At 44.5% G+C, this 21,895-nt stretch overlaps 2 protein-coding genes across 3 annotated transcripts in view; one reads left to right on the forward strand and one right to left on the reverse strand.

The window, feature by feature from the left end:
* The first annotated feature begins 2,419 nt into the window (after nucleotides 1-2,419).
* Nucleotides 2,420-21,895, forward strand: part of DBR1 (debranching RNA lariats 1) — a 29,260-nt gene continuing 9,784 nt past the window's right edge. The window contains exons 1-6 of the mRNA XM_073360241.1: nucleotides 2,420-2,702; nucleotides 3,502-3,626; nucleotides 10,154-10,234; nucleotides 10,768-10,853; nucleotides 12,867-13,091; nucleotides 19,212-19,292. Coding sequence (XP_073216342.1) covers nucleotides 2,506-2,702; nucleotides 3,502-3,626; nucleotides 10,154-10,234; nucleotides 10,768-10,853; nucleotides 12,867-13,091; nucleotides 19,212-19,292 — 795 coding nt within the window. The 5' untranslated portion in view covers nucleotides 2,420-2,505. The remainder of the gene's footprint in view (nucleotides 2,703-3,501; nucleotides 3,627-10,153; nucleotides 10,235-10,767; nucleotides 10,854-12,866; nucleotides 13,092-19,211; nucleotides 19,293-21,895) is intronic.
* Nucleotides 16,367-20,998, reverse strand: LOC140917425 (uncharacterized). Of its 2 annotated transcripts, XM_073360242.1 has the most exons (4): nucleotides 19,785-19,996; nucleotides 17,705-17,803; nucleotides 17,209-17,608; nucleotides 16,367-16,627 (listed from the first exon to the last, which is right to left on the reverse strand). In XM_073360242.1, the coding sequence occupies exons 1-4, from the start codon at nucleotides 19,857-19,859 to the stop codon at nucleotides 16,431-16,433; spliced, it is 771 nt and encodes a 256-aa protein (XP_073216343.1). In that variant the 5' UTR covers nucleotides 19,860-19,996; the 3' UTR covers nucleotides 16,367-16,430. The 2 variants fall into 2 exon arrangements, 1 of the variants encoding a protein (XP_073216343.1); XR_012160829.1 differs by lacking the exons at nucleotides 16,367-16,627; nucleotides 17,705-17,803; nucleotides 19,785-19,996 and adding exons at nucleotides 20,001-20,178; nucleotides 20,695-20,998 and having other exon boundaries at nucleotides 17,595-17,608.

Below are 21,895 nucleotides of genomic sequence, written 5' to 3' on the forward strand. Positions count from 1 at the left end.
AAAGTTGTAATGACAAAAAATGCAGGTGTGGACAGCGCTTTGTCAATGGGAGACACTCTCCTGCCGACAAAGCTACCGCACCTTATTGGGGGTAATTTTATTTTGCTGGCAGGAGAGCTCTCTTCTGCCAGCAAAGAGTGGCTACGCTGTGTACCTTACAGCAGCATGGCTGTAGTGGCACAGCTGTGCCACTGTAAGATACACAGTGTAAACATAGCCCCAGATGGCACATCACTGACTTCTCTTCTAACAGGAAGATGACCTGCAATGCCCCAGAATTTTGCTATTGCTCAGCAAATGGGCAACACTGGTGTCAGAAGAAGGGACAATAGTATCAATATTTTGGGCAGCTTTGACAATACAGGGTGTCACAGTTCAGGGCAATTGCACCTGTATTTCCCCCTCATGGTCCAGCAAGGACTCCCAGCTCCTCAGCCCTCACCTCTCTTGGCTGGAAATCTGACTGGAGTTTTTCCAGGCTGCACAGTTCCCTGCCTGCACTGTGATATCTCCAGTAGGCCAGATTTCCAAAACAGTCCAGCATCTGCATTTTGATTTCTCCTCAGAGGCTATGAACAGTTGTACTTGCCCACAGTTATAAGTTACTTATAAGTTGCCTTTTCTAAGCAAGCACATTTATTATTAAGGTAAAAGCATTACACAGAAAACATATTAAAAACAATAAAGAATGTACAGTCATGCTAATAAGCTTATCAGAGATCACCACCAACTCCAGCAAGGCTCTAGTAGGAGTCAGTTCTTCAAACCACAAAGGGGTTTTTCTGTGCTTATAAGTTCATAGCTGCCTGGGCTTAGAACAAACACACCCTTGAATCTGTGAGTCTTTCCCTTTGATAGCTTGGTCCTTTGATCTTGGTACTCCAGGAACAGATAATCAGCAGACAATTGTCCTCTTCTCAGGGTGTAGATTCAAAAGGTTGGGGTTTTGCATAGCCAGAGGTGGGATGGGGAAAAGAAATGTATTCACCTCCCGCTAAATATTTCTCAGGAAATCCACTTCACACATATTGCCCCCAAAAGTCCATTCTGTCTGGCATATTGTTCACTATAGACCTTTGATCATCCAGGCCCACAATAATACATAAATCATTCATTTAATACAAAGGACCCCAAAGATATGTAAACTTATTCAATAAGGTCTCTCTTGCCCTTTCCTGTGTCCAGCTGGTACATGCACAGCTCACAGCCCCACCACCTTCCTACTTTCCCATGACCCCCCTAAATTTACCACTCCAGGGACACAGAGTGGCAAGGAGGAGGAAGGAGTGGGCACAGAGGGGAAGGCACAGAGCAGAGTATTTGTGTGCATGAGCTCAGAACAGCAGGAGATACACTTGTGGTCAGAGCAATGGGTGTGATGGAGGGAATGTTGGAAGAGCTGGAGTGGTATCGGAGCAGTGTGTGAGGTCTACGAGCAGCTGGAAGGAATATGCAGGTTGGAGCAGCGAGGGGAAGTGCGGGGGGGTGTTAGAAGAGTGGAGAGGAAAGGAGGGGATCAGAGCTCTGCAGTGAGGTATGTGTAGGGACTTCATCTCTGTCCCAACCCCTCCTACATATTCATGTTCTCTCACTTCCATTGGGATAGCATGTCCCTTAACTTTGCGTTTCTTGGTTTTCAAAGGTTTAAATTGAGCTTGTCCAGTGCGCCATAGCAGCAGCCAGCCACATTCTGGAAGGGCACAAGGTGTCAGCCACAGGACAACTTTAACTCTGTGTTAATAAAACGTTCTGAGCATTTAATAGAGGATAAGTTACTTCTGCTAACAGCTTGCGGAGTTTCTCTTTTAGCTCAACTGATGGAGGTCTCTGCAGGAGAACCTTAATCTGGTATTTCCTGAATTTAGAGTGTTTGACCTTGCAACCATAACAGTCTTTTAATGTAATATTTTATATGGAATATATTGTTTGCAAACGACATGGAAAATGTAATGGATGAAAGATGCTATGTACATGTCGCTCTTCTGGAAAAAGGAGATATTGCTAATGGTTTTTCAGAACTCGCTGAGTCCTCTGCTAACTTGAAGAAAAAGGCTGACTGTTCGGTGAACTGCCCACATGGAGCTGGACGGATACTGGTAGCTGCTGCCGACAGCTCCCACAGAGCGGGCAGCTACTGTAAGACTCACAGCATAACGCCCTTGTGGGGCGCCATTACGCACATGTTCACGCAACGGATACATAGTGGCCACTCAAGTGAACGCACACTCCCAAACCCAAGAGCATGCAACTCGCGCGCACAGCATGCACGTGACCAGGCACGCACACAGCCCGGATTTTGCGCCAAGCCCACGGCGGCAAGTGCGCGCACAGACGCGCGTGCACGCTCCGATTGTGGCCCGGGAGCGCGCGGGCCGGGCGCTAGCGCGGGCCGCAGCCCGCCCACAGCCGGGCGTGGGGGAGAGAGCTGATGCGCAGGCGCACTCGGACGGGATCTGGCGAGCGCTCGGGGGATGGTGACGCATTAAGCAGGCGCCGTGCGGCGGGATGAAGGTGGCGGTGGCCGGCTGCTGCCATGGCGAGCTGGACAAGCTCTACGAGACGTTGGAGCTGCTGCAGCGGCGGCACAACGTGCGTATCGACCTGCTGCTGTGCTGCGGCGACTTCCAGGCCGTGCGCAACGAGGCGGATCTACGCTGCATGGCCGTGTCGGCCAAGTACCGCCACATGCAGACCTTCTACCGGTGAGCGTCGGGCCTGGCCGCTCGCCCTGCAGACCCCCAGCGCCCGCTTTGGGCGCCTCCGTTGCCGTGGGGAGCAGAGCGCTGACAGATGCGGCACCGGGAACTTCTCCTCCCCGTCCGCCGTCGCGTCAGATCCCTGCGCCGCCGTGTGTGACAGCGGGGGGAGGCTGCGCCCTCTCCCCAGACTCGCTGGGTACCTGGAGCTCGAATCGCCCCACCCCCCACGAACGCGAACGGCCGCTGCCTCCAGGCCCGGGCCTCCCCTTTCTCCTCAGGGTCTCGACCCCCTCCTCGTCCCTACGGGATTCTGCAGCGATCTGGAGAAGGCGGGGTCCCCCTGAACTGAAACGCAGCCCGAAACTGAGCACTGTCGTTTTTATATACAAATACTACCAGTAGCTTTGTTTTCAGTTTTCAGAGTAACAGCCGTGTTAGTCTGTATCGCAAAAAGAAAAGGAGGACTTGTGGCACCTTAGAGACTAACCAATTTATTTGAGCATAAGCTTTTGTGAGCTACAGCTCACTTCATCGGATGTTTTCAGTGTTTCTGTGGACACCTGGTGGCCTGTTAAACAGAATAAATTGGGCCTATCTTTGAACAAAATAGGTTGTGTGTCTGATACTAGCATTGTCTGCTAGTTTGGGGCTGTAAAAATCTATCCTTTCAAAAACTTAAAAGTCCCAACATTTTTGCATGTAGATTTGTATAGGCCCAATCTTTTCTGCTGCTTATGCATGTAAACATCTTGAAATATCACTTGTGTATTGTTAAGATGTTGTTTTTCTGTTTCTGGAATAGGTATTATTCAGGAGAGAAGAAGGCTCCTGTTCTCACGATCTTTATCGGGGGTAATCATGAAGCCTCAAATCACTTGCAGGAATTGCCATATGGAGGATGGGTGGCACCAAACATATATTACCTTGGTATGGAATGTCATTTAATTCTTTGATTTTTACAGATTTAATTATAAATATGGGCTTGAACTTCCAGGGGTTAAATATTGAGGTAATTTCTATAAACTCTTAGATTTCTGACTAGGTTGAGATGCATATTACTGTTTTGGATTTTGGTTTTGGAGTACTGGCTATATAGCATTGGGAAAAGCTCAGGAGGATTCAGTTTTGCTTCAGATGCTCAGTTGAAGATTAGCAGAATATAGTAAAATGACTTTGGCTGGGTGATCTCGTGAGCCTGAGTCTTTGCTTTTAGTGACTTCAGTACTTCTGGGTTCTGTTTTTGGTTTCTTTCTGTATTCTCCAAGGGCCAATGTTTTAAATTATGCTGAGGATTTGCCAGTTTTTCTCTTTACCCTCCATCTCACCCTTTCTATCCAATCTTTGATTTCAAATTGGCTCTGAAATTTCCTGTTGCATGACCTGCAAATGGATGGATTGCATCAAAGAAGATGGTAAGCAGGTGGACTTCAGTGCTGTCTTGTACAATTGAAGATGGCTATGCTTGCATGATGATCTAACAAATTGATGGGATAAGGGGTAGATGACCAGCCATCATAACAAACTCTCTCTGCAACTGAATTTAATCTTTCTTCTTAATCTCTTTACTCATGCTACATTCTTTTATCTCTGCTTATCTTTTCTATTTCCCAGGACCACAACCTGAGTATTATCTCTGATCTTTTTTCTTATTTTGTTTCTTGTTGGTGGTTTCTCTCTAATATTGCCCAAACTAGCTTCTTTATTATCCCTACTACTCCTAACACCCTTCCCTGTGCCTTGGTAACTTTTTACAATTAATGGAACCCACTGCTGGTCCCCTTACTGCTGTCCTGTTTTTGTTCCAGTCCATTTCCATTCCAGTCAATTGGACATGCCACTGCTAATGACCTTTCTCTCCTGCTCCTGTCACTAAATTGGCCTTACTGTTTTCTGGATTAAGTTTAGGTTCTTTGCTTTTATCTACAAGACCTTATTTTGCATTAAAAAAGAGAGATGGCTAAGGGAGATGATTTGATAAAGGTCTATAAAATCATGAATGGTGTGGCAAAAGTATATAAGGAAGTATTATTTACACCTTTGCGTAACAGAAGACTCAGTGGTCACCCAATGAAATTAATAGGAAGCAGACTTAAAACAAACATAAGGTAGTACTTCTTCACACAATGCAGAGTCAACCTGGGGCAGCCCTCACTGGAAATGCTAAGGTCAGGGCAGGCTGCAAAAGGAAGAGCAGATACTCCCAAGTCTAGCGTGTAACACTAAAGTTAAACTCTCCAACCAGTCACAAACTGCTGCTGATCCACCACACTAGTTATCAAGGAGCAAAAAAGAAATCACACAGCCCCCTTTATTGCATTCCAGTCCTTGGGTTCCCAGTCAGCACATAGGTCCAGTACAGTGAGAAGTTATTTAAAAAACTGCTCAGTATACTAAATATTCTTCTGACCCCAAAGGGTCAGCTACGTCACCAGATCAGTATAGGTTTGGATCTTACCCAAAATACCACTCTGCCAGCCAACCCTTTAGTGTCTAAAGGTTTATTATAAAGAAAAAGAGACCAAGAAGAGAGATGTTAAATGGTAAAGCAGTCACATACACACAAAGACTTCAAAGTCCATCAGATTCCTAGCAGTATTGGTGAGTTTGCTGGTTTGAAAGTCCCTCTGGAATACATCCACAGCTTGGATGGGTCATTCAGTCCTTTGTTCAGAGCTTTAGTTTGTAGCAAAGTTCCTCCAGAGGTAAGAAGCAGGATTGAAGGTAAAATGGAGAAGATGCAGCCGCCTTTTATAGTCTTTTGCCATTCGGCTTGTGCTTCCTCTGTTTCAAACACAAGCTGCCTAGCATATGGCTTGGAAGCCTTTTCTGTCCCTAAGCATGCCCCTAATGCCTTATGATGAGTCATAAGGTGTATCCCTTGCCTTCTCTCAATGGGTCAGTTGTATGGTCCTTAATGGGCCATCAAACAGACTAGGCTGTGCTGATGCCAAACTGTCTGGGGGTGTCACGCAGAAGCATAGCACAAGTTTTCTAAGACACACACACATACATATCTATAACCCATAATACAAAGGTGATATTAGGCAAATTGTAACATTTTTGCAGAGATCTTACCTGGCATATCTGGCACAACTCATTTCAATTTTGCAATATTAATATTTATAATATCTTCAAGTGTCCCCCAGATTCCATACAGAGTCACACCCCCCCATGCAAAATTGATGCAGAAAGGGGTGTCCCTAGACACTGCTGAATGCATCATAAGAGTTTTTCATTCTTGGTTATATGTCACTACAGCTTCTAACCCAATCTCAGAAGTATCACTGTATAACAGAAATAGTTTATCAAAATTAGGTTTGATTAGATCAGGCTTTTTTGCTATAAAGCTTCTTTCATTCTCTGAAAGACTTTCTCATCTGATAATACTCTAATATAGACCTTACTGCTTTCAAGGGTGTAATCACCTTGCTGTCATGGCTAAATACCAATGTGGTGGCGTGCCTCAGTTTCCCTTTCTATACAGCAGACTAAATTTGTAAAGATTTCAGAGTAATAGCCATGTTAGTCTGTATTCGCAAAAAGAAAAGGAGTACTTCTGGCACCTTAGAGACTAACCAATTTATTTGAGCATAAGCTTTCGTGAGCTACAGCTCACTTAATCGGATGCATCGTATGCATCTGATGAAGTGAGCTGTAGCTCACGAAAGCTTATGCTCAAATAAATTGGTTAGTCTCTAAGGTGCCAGAAGTACTCCTTTTCTTTTTGTAAATTTGTAAAGGTTTCTCTGCTGTGCCAAGTTTCACAATTGCTTACAAGTATCCCTTGTAATTAAACAAAGACTGTGAATGGCTAGCCAACTACAAAAGCAGGTTCTCCTCCCTTGGTGTTCACACCTCAACTGCTAGAAGAGGGCCTCATCCTCCCTGATTGAACTAACCTCGTTATCTCTAGCCTGATTCTTGCTTGCATATTTATACCTGCCTCTGAAAATTTCCTTGATATGCATCCGACGAAATGGGTATTCAGCCATGAAAGCTTATGCTCCAATATGTCTGTTAGTCTATAAGGTGCCACAGGACTCTTTGCTACTTTCTCTATGCAGTGATTCACCCTGAGGTAACTCAATCAAATCACTTCCACACCCATCAGTTGCAGCAAATAGCTTGCAAAAACTACCATGAAGATTTTTCTCTTCAGGAATCTTTTTTTTTTTCTTTTTCCCCCTTTTTCTCCACAAAAGCATTGCTCTGTGGAGCCACAACAAACTCCCTTTGAGTTTCACTTATTCCAGAGGTGATTCTGGGTGTATTAAGAGGACTTTCACATAACCTCCTTTTAGGCAAGCTGCTAAACTCCATGGTTAAAGGCACTTTTTCCCTAAGCAGCTTTCCTCACTGGCAAAATGCAGTTTACCACACACAAGCTTAGGAACACTTCCTTCTTGGGTTTTAGTCAAGTCCCGAATCACTCTGGGTTAAATGAAATATCCTCAACCATCATAGGCTGACGGGCACCTTCTGTCTGCTCCACAGTTCTCCTTTGTTAGGCACACTGCTATTTGCAACAGACAAACAGTTGGAAACAGTTTTTCCTTCAACAGATAAACTGTTGCTTTCTACAAACAGTGGTTCATCATACTGAGCTACTCTAAGCAAATCATTTTTACTTTGTTCAGTCTCACTTTTACAAACTTCAGTTGCCAGTAATCCATCACCCACCAGAAATCTACCCTTTCCTCCCTCAGTTAGGGCTTCAAACTGACATCAACTCTAACTTTCTCTAAAGAAATATTTTCCTGAGCTTCTTTCTGTGCTTCATTTAACTCTAGATTCACTTCTGAGATATTACACATTCAGAAATTTCTTCACCGGATAAACTGCTTTTCTGTCTAGACAAACAGCTGTTTTCCAGTCCCAAGGCTAGAGAGACTCTCTTCCTTGCTACAGCATACCTTGTTAAACACATGCAACTGCTTCGAGTCAAACCCCTCCTTACAAATCTCCCTGTTACAGACAACATACAGAGAATTCACATTCATACTTTATCTGGGACTATGTTAATCAGGGTAATGTCATAACCCAGTTCCACATCATTATTAAACAACATATCAACATTCTTATAAACTGAACAGACTCTATCTCCATCATTGCTGTAGAGAGGAGCTGAGCTTCCAGGATAACACAGTACCTGCTGTTCTTCATTATTTTGATTTGGAGTTTAAGTCTGGCAACATTGGTATCAGCTTGCAGCAGATCCATTTGCCTCCTGTGAGATTTTTCTCTCTCTCTCCAGCTTGCTTGGTTCTTTCCTCAGCTCACCTGGCTCGTTTCTCAGCTTCTTTTTCCAGCTGGGCCAAGGCTTGCTTCTCTTGCATTTGAAGTTCTGCCATTTCTCTCTCATGCTGAAGACAGTGGCTCTCTCTCAGGGCTTGCAGTTTTGACTGTGAATCGCTCATTGTGACTAACTTTAACCTTTGGCACGCTCAGTTTTAAATTTCAAACTTGAAATAGCTTGGGGTTCTGATCCAAAACCCAAATGATCTGGTTCATAGAATATCAGGGTTGGAAGGGACCTTAGGAGGTCATCTAGTCTAACCCCCTGCTCAAAGAAGGACCAATCCCCAATTTTTGCCCCAGATCCCTAAATGGCCCCCTCAAGGATTGAACTCTCAACCCTGGGTTTAGCAGGCCAATGTGCAAACCACTGAGCTATACCTCCTCCATTGTTTAACTACAACAATGTGATCTGTGGTGCCTGGGGCAACCCTCACTGGAAATGCTAAGGTCAGGGCAGGCTGCAAAAGCGAGAGCAGATACTCCCAGACTGGTGGGTAACACTGAAGTTAAAACAACGAGGAGTACTTGTGGCACCTTAGACACAAACAAATTTATTTTGGCATAAGCTTTCGTAGGCTAAAACTCACTTCATCAGATGCATGGAGTGGAAAATATCGTTGGCAGGTATATATACACTGCACATGAAAAGATGGGAGTTGCCTTACCAAGTGCGGGGGTCAGTGCTAATGAGACAATTCAGTTAAAGTGTAAGTGGGCTATTCTCAACAGTAGAATTCGAAGGGAGGAAAAAATCACTTTTTTAGTGGTAATGAGGCCAATGTAATCAGGGTGGCTCATTTCAAACAATGGACAAGAAGGTGTGCGTAACAGTAGGGGGAAATTAATATGGGGAAATTAGTTTTTTGTAGTGACCCATCCACTCCCAGTCTTTATTCAAGCCTAATTTGATGGTGTCCATTTTGCAAATTAATTCCAGTTCGGCAGTTTCTCGTTGGAGTCTGTTTGAATTTTTGTTGTTGAAGAATTGCCACTTTTAAGTCTGTTATTGAGAGTCCAGGGAGAGCAAAGTGTTCTCCGATTTGTTTTTGGATGTTATAGTTCTTGATGTCTGATTTGTGTCCATTTATTTGTTAAACTGTGCTTCTGATTTCCTCCACTGGTTATCAAGAAGCAAAAAAGAAATCACGCTGCCCCCTTTATTGCATTTCTATTTTCTGGCTCCCAGTCAGCACTTAGGTCCAGTACTCTGAAAAGTTATTTAGGGGAAAAAAAAATAAATCAAAACTGCTCACATGTACAAAATGTTTTTCTGACCCCAAAGGGTCAGCCACATTACCAGATCAGTATAGGTGTGGATCTTACCCAAAATACTATGCTGCCAGTCAATCCTTTATTATAAGCCTTTAGTTTTAGGCACTAAAGGGGGGGGGGGGAGAACACTTGTTGCCAGGGGATGTTGTGAAGCCAAAACTATAATGGGGTTCAAAAGAGAATTAGATAACACCATGGAGGATAGGTCCACCAATGGCTATTAGCCAAGATGGTCATGGAAAGCAACCCCACTGTTGGAAGACAGGATGCTGGGCTTGATGGTCTAAGTATGGCCGTTCTTATAATTCTCCCCCTCCTAAATCTCATCTCACTTCTGAAATATTTCTCTTTACTGCTCCCTTCTTTTCATCTTATTTTTTTGGTCATCTTTCATGACTGAAAGTCTCCATGTTTGCTTCTGCCAAATACTTCTTATCCTTCGAATTTCTCTTTAAAATTCACATCTTCAATCAATCCTTGCTTTTCATTTTCAGTTATCCCCAGATGACTGACTTTTCTTGTGCTTTTATTCTTGTCAGTCTTAAATTGTAAGACTTAGTTTTATTTTATTTGTAAAGAATCATGAAAATGTGTGGTGCTGCAATGTGAATGACTTCATTTGTTTTGGGCAGGTTAGAAATACAAAAATTGCTTTCTACAATAATAGGTTTTGTCCGGGATTGGAAGTAGTGCAGAGGCAAGTGAACATTTTCTAAAATGCAACTAATTTGAACTATAGTTCTGGATGAGTTATTTTATCTGAATCAATTCTTTTGTACCTAATGCACATTATGTTAAAGTTGAACAGACTAGATTACAATTCCTAAAAGCTCCCTGTTTTGCTGATATGCAGAGAATTTTATTTTAATCTCTTGTCATTCTAGGTTATGCAGGAGTAGTAAAATATCGTGGTGTAAGAATTGGTGGAATTTCTGGCATTTTCAAATCTCATGATTATAAAAAAGGTAATATTTTTTGTAACTTTGACTTTTTATTAACATATACATTCAGAAACATCTTGCAATTAAGATTCCATACTCTTTTTTTATTAGGTGTTTTATTTATAGTGTGTGTGTTGGAGAATTTACAGGTTCTCCAAAGTTGCCTGTGAACAGATTTCAACTGTTGAGTCCATATGTCTATGCGCAGACATGGCACCAACTCTTCAAGCTGAAAACAGTCATTGACACCAGAAAAAGAGCTCCCCGTGGATGTACAAGTCTTTGTAGCAATCATCCTAACGTTTCTTTGGCAGCATTCTTTAGTTAATAGTGTCAGTCTGTTTCTTTTACCTATAAAATTGATTATGTAAGTTGGCATTTATATAGAAATATCAAAAGACTCAACTTGAATTTCAGAGCTGCAAAGTCTCAAGGCTTTATTCCCCCACTTATGCTCTGAACACCACAAGCGAGGCTCACCTCTTGCAATTTGATTCCCCTTTCTCCCTCTAAGAACCCAGTCTCTTGTGTGACCTGTTTTTCTTGGTATGTTTCAGGTCATTTTGAGTGTCCTCCATACAATCAGCAGACCGTAAGAAGTGCGTACCATGTGAGGAATATTGAAGTCTTCAAACTCAAACAGGTGGGGAGTAAAGCTTTTTTTTGAAGAGGGTAGATAATTTTGCATGAGATTAGACTAATCTAGAGATGAGCATGTTGATCTGAATTTACATTATCTGTTTCTATTGACACAATCAAAGTTTGCTTCTGCTATTCACAATAGAAGGTAATTCTACAGGCCTTGTCACTAATCTTTGCATTGTCGCAAGACTGCCTTCTTCAGTTGATAAAGAAACACGTCACGCAGGTGTCCCTCACAGGGTGATGCAAATCCTTAATTACATTCTCTGCAATATCAGCAAATATTCAAGGGGACTTATGTGCATGGGTTAAGAGTGCAGTGTGTTGTGTATTGGGAAAGCTGGAGGCTGTAGCTAACGTTTTGTTTTAGTGTCTGAGAGAGACCAGTGGGTTTCAGTTGGAAGCCGAGGAAGTGCTATATCTGTAGTGGTGCAGAGCCTGGCACTGTTAGCAGAGATGTACTGTGTTGGGATTGAGTAAGGTACTCAATTGAGTAAGGTACTGTCGTTCTCAATTCCTACTGCCATCCCTTCAGAGACAGTTAAGGTGGTCTGGGAAATGTCACTATAACTTTGCATTTCATGATTTTCCAGCAGTGGGAGAGGTCCCCGTCACTCCCCAAAAGACCTATCTCTGACTCCTGGAAGATAAAAGGAATACTTTTCCTTTGTTCCCATTCAGAGACTGCTGGTGGCTCTGATGGGTGAGAATGGTCCCGCCTAACCTAGGAATCTGGTAGCACCTTAAAGACTAACAGAATTATTTGGGCATAAGTTTTGTGGGTAAAAAACCCCACTTCTTCAGATGCATGCCTTCATGCATCTGAAGAAGTGGGGTTTTTTACCCATGAAACTTATGCCCAAATAATTCTGTTAGTCTTTAAGGTGCCACTGGACTCCTCCTTGTTTTTGTGGGTACAGACTAACACGGCTTCCCCTCTGATACTTGGCCTTCTAACCTAATCCTCCTAGAGCCACTCAAAGGCCTGGTCTACATTTAAAACTTACACCAGCATGGCTATGTTGATCAGAGCTGTTTTTTAAAAAAAAGCAAAATGAAAACACAACCTTAGCTATATAGCTATGCTGACAAAAGCTCCAGTGTAGACAGTTATGCAGACAGAAGAGGGCTTCTGTTGGCATAGTTAATGTCCTAGGAGGTCATGTTACTATACTGACAGAACTCTTCCTTTCAGCACTAGGGGACTATACCAACGTAGTTGTGCCAACATAGGGTCTGTAGCGTAGATGTAGCCAGAGTGAATGAGTGACTGCTTCTGCTGCAGCTCAGAACTTTCCCAAGTTGCAGAAGAATGAAACTGACCTACTTCAGTTTCACTGTTGCACTATGAAAATCTCTGAACATGGTGCTAGAAAAATCACAAGCTTGGAGATGGAAAAATTATTATGTAGTTTTAAAAGAGCTATTGAAGTGCCTGTAGGTAGGGGGTGCCTGTAGGCAGGGGATAGCTAAAATACTTCAAGAAAATAGCGCAAATGGTGATTGAGAGTAACACAGGGAATCTCACCCATGCTTAAGTAGCTTGCCAGCTCAGAGAAGATAATGTATGCCAATAGAATACAACTAACTTATAGTTGTAATAACTATAATTCAAGCATAGTGATACTTTCTTCCAACGTTTTCTATTGTGTGAATTTGCTTTGTAAATAGCACTTATTATATGGCTATAATTTTAGAAATTCTTATGTCCATATAACTGCTTGACATTTGCCTCTGAGGGGAGATATCAAAACGATACTGTGCACTAAATGCTGGCTTACCTGTCCCAAGGAAAGCAAGAAAGTGGCACACAAACCATAGAGTTTAGAGAATGCAAGATCAAACTCAGTGGCACTCTGGAAGATTGCATCCAGTGGTATAACCTCAGTGTTTAGAAAGTCAGACTGTCAGTCAAAATCTGCTCTGGTCAGACAAAAAGAATCAAGTATGCTCCCCCTTCATTAGTATTCATTTAAGTGCTGTTCTTTTCCTATGTTTACTTTTTGCTTTATAGCTAAAGCATCCTATGGATATATTTATGTCACATGATTGGCCAAGAAGTATATATCACTATGGAAACAAGAAACAGCTTCTTAAAATGAAATCTTTCTTCCGCCAAGAAGTGGAAAACAATACATTGGGAAGCCCTGCTGCTTCAGAGCTTCTGCAGCACTTTCAACCCACATATTGGTTCTCAGCACATCTTCATGTAAAATTTGCAGCTTTAATGCAACACCAGGTAACAAATAAATAAAAGCATGTTGTGTCTATCTCAGGTTTCTAATGCCAGTAGCCAGATCCACACAAGCATTTTTCTCTTGTAAAAACTTATTTGCTTTTCCTTTTATAAATGTATTTTCATATAGTTCATGGAAAGTACTCCTACCTATATTAAGTAACTATTAATTCACCCTAATAATCAAAGGCATAGCCTAAGCTAAAGAGTCTTAACTCATGAAGACAGTGAATGTTATAACTTATTCTGTTTATAAGGGTATGTCTACACTATGGAATAAGGTTGAATTTATAGAAGTCGTTTTTTTAGAAATCGGTTTTATATATTCGAGTGTGTGTCTGTCCCCACAGAAAATGCTCTAAGTGCATTAAGTGCATTAACTCGGCAGAGTGCTTCCACAGTACCGAGGCTAGAGTCAACTTCTGGAGCGTTGCACTGTGGATAGCTATCCCACAGTTCCCGCAGTCTCCGCTGCCTATTGGAATTCTGGGTTGAGATCCCAATGCCTGATGGGGCTAAAACATTGTCGTGGGTGGTTCTGGGTACGTATCGTCAGGCCCCCCTTTCCTCCCTCCCTCCGTGAAAGCAAGGGCAGACAATCGTTTCGCGCCTTTTTTCCTGAGTTACCTGTGCAGACGCCATACCACGGCAAGCATGGAGCCCGCTCAGGTAACCGTCACCGTATGTCTCCTGGGCGCTGGCAGATGCGGTACGGCATTGCTACACAGTAGCAGCAACCCATTGCCTTCTGGCAGCAGACGGTGCAGTACGACTGGTAGCCGTCCTCGTCGTGTCTGAGGTGCTCCTGGCCACGTCGGCTGGGAGCGCCTGGGCAGACATGGGCGCAGGGACTAAATTTGGAGTGACTTGACCAGGTCATTCTCTTTAGTCCTGCAGTCAGTCCTATTGAACCATCTTATGGTGAGCAGGCAGGCGATACGGATTGCTAGCAGTCGTACTGTACAGTCTTCTGCCAGGCTGGCAAGAGATGAGGATGGCTAGCAGTCGTACTGTATCATCTTCTGCCAAGCAGCCATGAGATGTGGATGGCATGCAGTCCTTCTGCACCGTCTGCTGCCAGCCAAAGATGTAAAAGATAGATGGAGTGGATCAAAACAAGAAATAGACCAGATTTGTTTTGTACTCATTTGCTTCCCCCCCACCCGTCTAGGGGACTCATTCCTCTAGGTCACGCTGCAGTCACTCACAGAGAAGGTGCAGCGAGGTAAATCTAGCCATGTATCAATCAGAGGCCAGGCTAACCTCCTTATTCCAATAAGAACAATAACTTAGGTGCACCATTTCTTATTGGAACCCTCCGTGAAGTCCTGCCTGAAATACTCCTTGATGTAAAGCCACCCCCTTTGTTGATTTTTAGCTCCCTGAAGCCAACCCTGTAAGCCATGTCATCAGTCGCCCCTCCCTCTGTCAGAGCAACGGCAGACAATCGTTCCGCGCCTTTTTTCTGTGCGGACGCCATACCAAGGCAAGCATGGAGGCCGCTCAGCTCACTTTGGCAATTAGGAGCACATTAAACACCACACGCATTATCCAGCAGTATATGCAGCACCAGAACCGGCAAAGCGATACTGGGCGAGGAGGTGACGTCAGCGCGGTCACGTGAGTGATCAGGACATGGACACAGATTTCTCTGAAAGCATGGGCCCTGCCAATGCATGCATCATGGTGCTAATGGGGCAGGTTCATGCTGTGGAACGCTGATTCTGGGCTCGGGAAACAAGCACGGACTGGTGGGACCGCATAGTGTTGCAGGTCTGGGACGATTCCCAGTGGCTGCGAAACTTTCGCATGCGTAAGGGCACTTCCATGGAACTTTGTGACTTGCTTTCCCCTGCCCTGAGGCGCATGAATATCAAGATGAGAGCAGCCCTCACAGTTGAGAAGCGAGTGGCAATAGCCCTGTGGAAGCTTGCAACGCCAGATAGCTACCGGTCAGTTGGGAATCAATTAGAAGTGGGCAAATCTACTGTGGGGGCTGCTGTGATGCAAGTAGCCCACGCGATCAAAGATCTGCTGATATCAAGGGTAGTGACCCTGGGAAATGTGCAGGTCATAGTGGATGGCTTTGCTGCAATGGGATTCCCTAACTGTGGTGGGGCCATAGACGGAACCCATATCCCTATCTTGGCACTGGAGCACCAAGCCGCCGAGTACATAAACCGCAAGGGGTACTTTTCAATAGTGCTGCAAGCTCTGGTGGATCACAAGGGACGTTTCACCAACATCAACGTGGGATGGTCGGGAAACGTACATGACGCTCGCATCTTCAGGAACTCCGGTCTGTTTCAAAAGCTGCAGGAAGGGACTTTATTCCCAAACCAGAAAATAACTGTTGGGGATGTTGAAATGCCTATATGTATCCTTGGGGACCCAGCCTACCCCTTAATGCCATGGCTCATGAAGCCGTACACCGGCAGCCTGGACAGTAATCAGGAGCTGTTGAACTACAGGCTGAGCAAGTGCAGAATGGTGGTAGAATGTGCATTTGGACGTTTAAAGGCACGCTGGCGCAGTTTACTGACTCGCTTAGACCTCAGCGAAACCAATATTCCCACTGTTATTACTGCTTGCTGTGTGCTCCACAATATCTGTGAGAGTAAGGGGGAGACGTTTATGGCGGGATGGGAGGTTGAGGCAAATCGCCTGGCTGCTGGTTACGCGCAGCCAGACACCAGGGCGGTTAGAAGAGCACAGGAGGGCGCGGTACACATCAGAGAAGCTTTGAAAACCAGTTTCATGACTGGCCAGGCTACGGTGTGAAAGTTCTCTTCGTTTCTCCTTGATGAAACCCCCCGCCCCTTGGTTCACTCTACTTCCCTGTAAGCTAACCACCCTCCCCTCCTCCCTTCGATCACCACTTGCAGAGGCAATAAAGTCATTGTTGCTTCACATTCATGCATTCTTTATTCATTCATCACACAAATAGGGGGATGACTACCAAGGTAGCCTAGGAGGGGTGGTGGAGGAGGGAAGGAAAATGCCACACAGCACTTTAAAAGTTTACAACTTTAAAATTTATTGAATGCCAGCCTTCTTTTTTTTTGGGCAGTCCTCTGTGGTGGAGTGGCTGGTTGGCCGGAAGCCCCCCCACCGCGTTCTTGGGCGTCTGGGTGTGGAGGCTATGGAACTTGGGGAGGAGGGTGGTTGGTTACACAGGGGCTGTAGTGGCAGTCTGTGCTCCCGCTGCCTTTGCTGCAGCTCTACCATACACTGGAGCATACTGGTTTGGTCCTCCAGCAGCCTCAGCATTGAATCCTGCCTCCTCTCATCACGCTGCCACCACATTTGAGCTTCAGCCCGCCACTTACTCTCTTCAGCCCGCTACCTCTCCTCCCGGTCATTTTGTGCTTTCCTGCACTCTGACATTATTTGCCTCCACGCATTTGTCTGTGCTCTGTCAGTGTGGGAGGACAGCATGAGCTCTGAGAACATTTCATCTCGAATGCGTTTTTTTTTCTTTCTAAGCTTCACTAGCCTCTGGGAAGGAGAAGATCCTGTGATCATTGAAACACATGCAGCTGGTGGAGGAAAAAAAAGGGACAGCGGTATTTAAAAAGACACATTTTATAAAACAGTGGCTACACTCTTTCAGGGTAAACCTTGCTGTTAACATTACATACATAGCACATGTGCTTTCGTTACAAGGTCGCATTTTGCCTCCCCCCACTGCATGGCTACCCCCTCAACCCTCCCTGTGGCTAACAGCGGGGAACGTTTCTGTTTAGCCACAGGCAAACAGCCCAGCAGGAATGGGCTCCTCTGAGTGTCCCCTGAAGAAAAGCACTCTATTTCAACCAGGTGACCATGAATTATATCTCACTCTCCTGAGGATAACACAGAGAGATAAAGAACGGATGTTGTTTGAACGCCAGCAAACATACACTGCAATGCTTTGTTGTACAATGATTCCCGAGTATGTGTTACTGGCCTGAAGTGGTAAAGTGTTCTACCATGAAGGATGCAATAAGGCTGCCCTCCCCAGAAACCTTTTGCAAAGGCTTTGGGAGTACATCCAGGAGAGCTGCGAATGCCAGGGCAAAGTAATCCTTTCACATGCTTGCTTTTAAACCATGTATAGTGTATTAAAAGGTACACTCACCGGAGGTCCCTTCTCCGCCTGCTGGGTCCAGGAGGCAGCCTTGGGTGAGTTCGGGGGGTACTGGCTCCAGGTCCAGGGTGAGAAACAGTTCCTGGCTGTCGGGAAAAGCGGTTTCTCCGCTTGCTTGCTGTGAGCTATCTACAACCTCATCATCATCTTCTTCGTCCCCAAAACCTGCTTCCGTATTGCCTCCATCTCCATTGAAGCAGTCAAACATGGCTGGGGTAGTGGTGGCTGAACCCCCTAAAATGGCATGCAGCTCATCACAGAAGCGGCATGTTTGGGGCTCTGACCCAGAGCGGCCGTTCGCCTCTCTGGTTTTCTGGTAGACTTGCCTCAGCTCCTTCAGTTTCACGTGGCACTGCTTTGGGTCCCTGTTATGGCCTCTGTCCTTCATGCCCTGGGAGATTTTGACAAAGGTTTTGGCATTTCAAAAACTGGAACGGAGTTCTGATAGCATGGATTCCTCTCCCCGTACAGCGATCAGATCCCGTACCTCCCGTTTGGTCCATGCTGGAGCTCTTTTGCGATTCTGGGACTCCATCATGGTCACATCTGCTGATGAGCTCTGCATGGTCACCTGCAGCTTGCCACGCTGGCCAAACAGGAAATGAGATTCAAAAGTTTGCGGTTCTTTTCCTGTCTACCTGGCCAGTGCATCTGAGTTGAGAGTGCTGTCCAGAGCGGTCACAATGGAGCACTCTGGGATAGCTCCCGGAGGCCAATACCGTCCAATTGTGTCCACAGTACCCCAAATTTGAGCCGGCAAGGTCGATTTAAGCGCTAATCCACTTGTCAGGGTGGAGTAAGGAAATCGATTGTAAGAGCCCTTTAAGTCGAAATAAAGGGCTTCATCGTGTGGATGGGTGCAGGTTTACATCGATTTAATGCTGCTAAATTCGACCTAAAGTCCTCGTGTAGACCAGGGCTAAGATACTTTTGAAGCTATTTGTAGAACTATTACTTTGTTTTGTAGTTTTAAGCCAATCTTTTTCAAATTACTCTGCCCTGATGGTCACTAAACAAGTTAAGTAGCTGAGGTTGCCGAACTAGAAAATTTATATTTCATGTTAAAAATAGCTGGGTTTTTCACTTTGTGAAGGAGGAGAGAAGAGCAATTCAGGGAAGATACCCATCTCAAACAACCAGGTATCCTTTTGGGTGCCTGAGATATGGCAAGGGTCAGAGCAGACAGGGAGAGTTCATGAGTAGCCCAGACAAAGCCAGAAAATCTGCAATGTTTAAACCTGTTGGTTTATTTGCTAGTTTCTTGTCAACCAGAATAATGCAAACTAGGAAAGTAATTGGCTTCATTCTCTTTGTGCTCCTTAACAGTTGGTAAACTCCAAACAGTATAAAAATCAGATAGCTCTTGTGTCTCTAGAGCTTCCTGTCTTGGCAAATCTTTCTCTCCCTTATGAGAATAGCCCCTTCTGAGGTTCTGAGTCTGTGGCCTAGTCTACACTAGCAATATAAGTCAATCTAAGTTACATAACTAAGTTGACATAATTTACGTTGACTTAACGCTATGTTGACAGGAGATGCTTTCCTGTTGACATAGCTTCTGTCTCTGATTAAAGTGGATTAATTAAGTGGACAGGAGACTGCTCTCCTGTCGACTTATTGCGTCTTCACTAGATCTGTTAAATTGATGACTGCTGCTGCGATGGTTGCAGCGGGTAGTTTAGTCCGTAGTGTAGACAAGGCATGTGTGCTTGATTACACCAGACTGCTTCAGCTGAACAAGACCCGTGTGTGTCGTGTCTTTCCCCCCTGTGTTGCCGCTGTTATCTACTCCAGTTTCCTCTGACTTCAGCTCAAGCTCGCTCTCTTTGTACCGCAGTCCTCCCTTTTTATCTCTAGGAACTTTAGAATATTCTGTTTAATAGAAACTGTTAAAACTTTAAATTCTGCCCTGGAGTCTCCATGCATAATTTGGTTATTAGGTCATATTTCAGGGAATCTTTAGCATTGCCAGTAATAGTTTCATTCCTGTTTCCTAGACAAACATTGAAGGACAGCTGCCAAAAGCAACAAAATTTTTGGCTCTGGATAAATGTCTGCCACACAGAGACTTCTTGCAGGTAAGACCACTGTAAGTGGTCATCTACTACCATTTAGTACTTTATATATCTGGGCTAGGGAGTGCACAGTTCAGCAGGAGGCTGAAGAATGATTCTTCCATCCCCGGAGAATTAAATCTCTCAGTTGCTGCTCATGTATGGGATGAGGACTTAATGGGTGATGGAAAATTACGAGGATCCTTTCTTGGGCTGCACAGAGGTATAGGGGGTCATAAGAATCCCTCCATATGCCCCTATACAAACTGCCAGGACTTCGTAGCAGGATACAGGAATGAGGGGCACTTTGTATTTGCTTATTACTACTATAGAGCATGAGGGTGGGGAATATGTGGAGCTTTTGCTCTGCCCCCTCAACGTGCTGACCGGTGGAGCGTGTGTAGTGGTAACTTGCTGCTGGTATAGATCAGAATTAAATTACTTCTCTCTCCCCACCCCTCTTTTTGAAGCACGTGCGGGTTGTGGAGGGAATTGTGATGTGTTAAGTCACGATACCTCTTTCCTTGGAAGGTGCAACAATGCACCACACCTCACTATGGGCTGTGTCCTGGTGCCACTGTCTAGCCACATGTATTCTTCTGTCTTTGGAGGCTGTAACTAAGTAACTGAAGGCCCCTGTGAAATGCCTGAAACGTAAGCCTAAGGAAAATAAAAACAAAAAAAGATAAGATCCTCTCCCCCCCCCCCCCAATTTGAGGAAAGAGAACTTACTGAGTCTGTCCTGGTGAGGAAGACCCCCTAGACTGGCTTTTTTTCTTCCTTATTTCATGATACTGTGATCAAGAGATTGTGGGATGAGAATCTGACCAGGGTGGGGTGGAAAAGTAGCTGGTGATCCAATGCACAACCCCTTAAGGACAATTATTTGGTATGAAACTCCAGAGAAATCCTAAAAGACAATCCAATCCAGACAGCTTGTTGAATTCAATATCTCACAGTACCCAAAAGAGGACTTTTTCCTAATATGTACAGTAGACTTTTTTAGAATTTATATTGCTCTAGGGCCTAAAGGCCCTACCTGGCATTGGGGCTTCATTGCGCTGGGCACTGTATACACGGAAAAGAAAATGGTTCCTGCCCCAAAATACAAGACAAACTAATACAGACAATCAACAAAATTAAGCTCGCCAGAAGTACAGTACAATTTCTTCCCAGTTTCTCTTTCACATAAGAACCGCCTCTTCACTGCCAGTCAAACTTCCTCAGTCCCTGCTCAGCCAGAGTATTCTCCTCCATCTCATGCTGCCCCATTGGAAAACTTAGCCCCATTCTGGGAAAGACACACAAACTAAAAACCGACCCAAGCTGCCAAATTTCTGAAAGTGGTGGATCTCAGCCACTTCCTGAACTTACAGTGGGGGCTGAATCCCATGCTTGTTTTTAGCGGCGGTGGAAAGTGGCTTACCTGACCCAGGCCTGCTGCACCCACGGCCCTGAATCTGCCACTGGTTCTTGGACTTGTCCCCTTCCTTCAGCGGGGTGAGATGCTTTAATCAAGAGGATACAGTTATTCCATCTTTGGCAGAAGCTTCAGCAGTTGCTATGCAAACGCTGTTACATCAACCTGTTTTACTGGGTAATAGCAGCAAGAACTGGGCTAATGATTGAGGTATGTCAGGGACAGGAGAATTAAGTTGGTACTGAAGGAAGTGTTCCCTGGTAGATGCATCACCAGACACTCTGCATTAGAAGTAATAGATTAATTCTTTTCACCGGACTGACCACTTAAAGACTTGGCTTCGTACAAACAGGGCCAAGTGGGTTTTCAGCTGTCTGCAAGAGTGGCTTTTTGTAGTTTGGAGTTTTGGACTTGACTAAAACCAGAGACATAGTCTGGTTCAGAGATGGGAGGTAGAACACTGGGGTTCCTGGCTATTAGTCCACTAGATCATTCCGTCTCTCCAGCTAGTGAGCTTTACCTTTTGTGGCAAGAGGCCATACAGAGACTGCTCAGTACAGTAGCTGACTCAAATCAGGCCACGTACTAGGAGGAAACTTATGGTGGCCTTATTCCCATCAATGTCAATTAGGGTGGCACTGCTTTACAACCAAAAATCAAGACCATTGCCCACAGTCAATCCTATAGGTAACTGTAAGGAAGACTATTAATGACTAGTACTAGTATAGAGAAAAATCAGTGACTAATACAACACTAGTGATCAGTTCTGTGTTTTCAAGGCTATCTTCAAAAGACCCAGGATCTCTTTCAGAATCCTATAAAACAGGGGATGTTCCTTACCCTAAGATCCTCTTCTTGGGCTGAAAGAGAAAAGCAGGTCTGATCATATTTTGCCAAACATTATAGGTTGGATGGTTCTATAAATGCAGTTCTTGGGAAATGCAGCAGCTGTTCCTTCCTTGCTGCCTTCCTTTTTTTGAGGGAAGGGTTAAACAAACCAGTTTGGGATTGGTGGAAATGAATGGACCAAAAAGTAACTTCTGCTTGTTAGTCTGTATCTCAGATGCACCCACCTGGGCAGATTCTTGAATATTTTGCCCACAAACTGTTTTCAGCTTTTAACTTTAAAAATAAAGTCAAGCACTCAAAAGCTAGGAAATGCTAGAATTCATGTTGCCTATGCAGCCTTAATTCAGCCTCCTTGTGC

The sequence above is a fragment of the Lepidochelys kempii genome, chromosome 9 (genome assembly GCF_965140265.1).
Source record: "Lepidochelys kempii isolate rLepKem1 chromosome 9, rLepKem1.hap2, whole genome shotgun sequence".
Classification (NCBI taxonomy): domain Eukaryota; kingdom Metazoa; phylum Chordata; order Testudines; family Cheloniidae; genus Lepidochelys; species Lepidochelys kempii.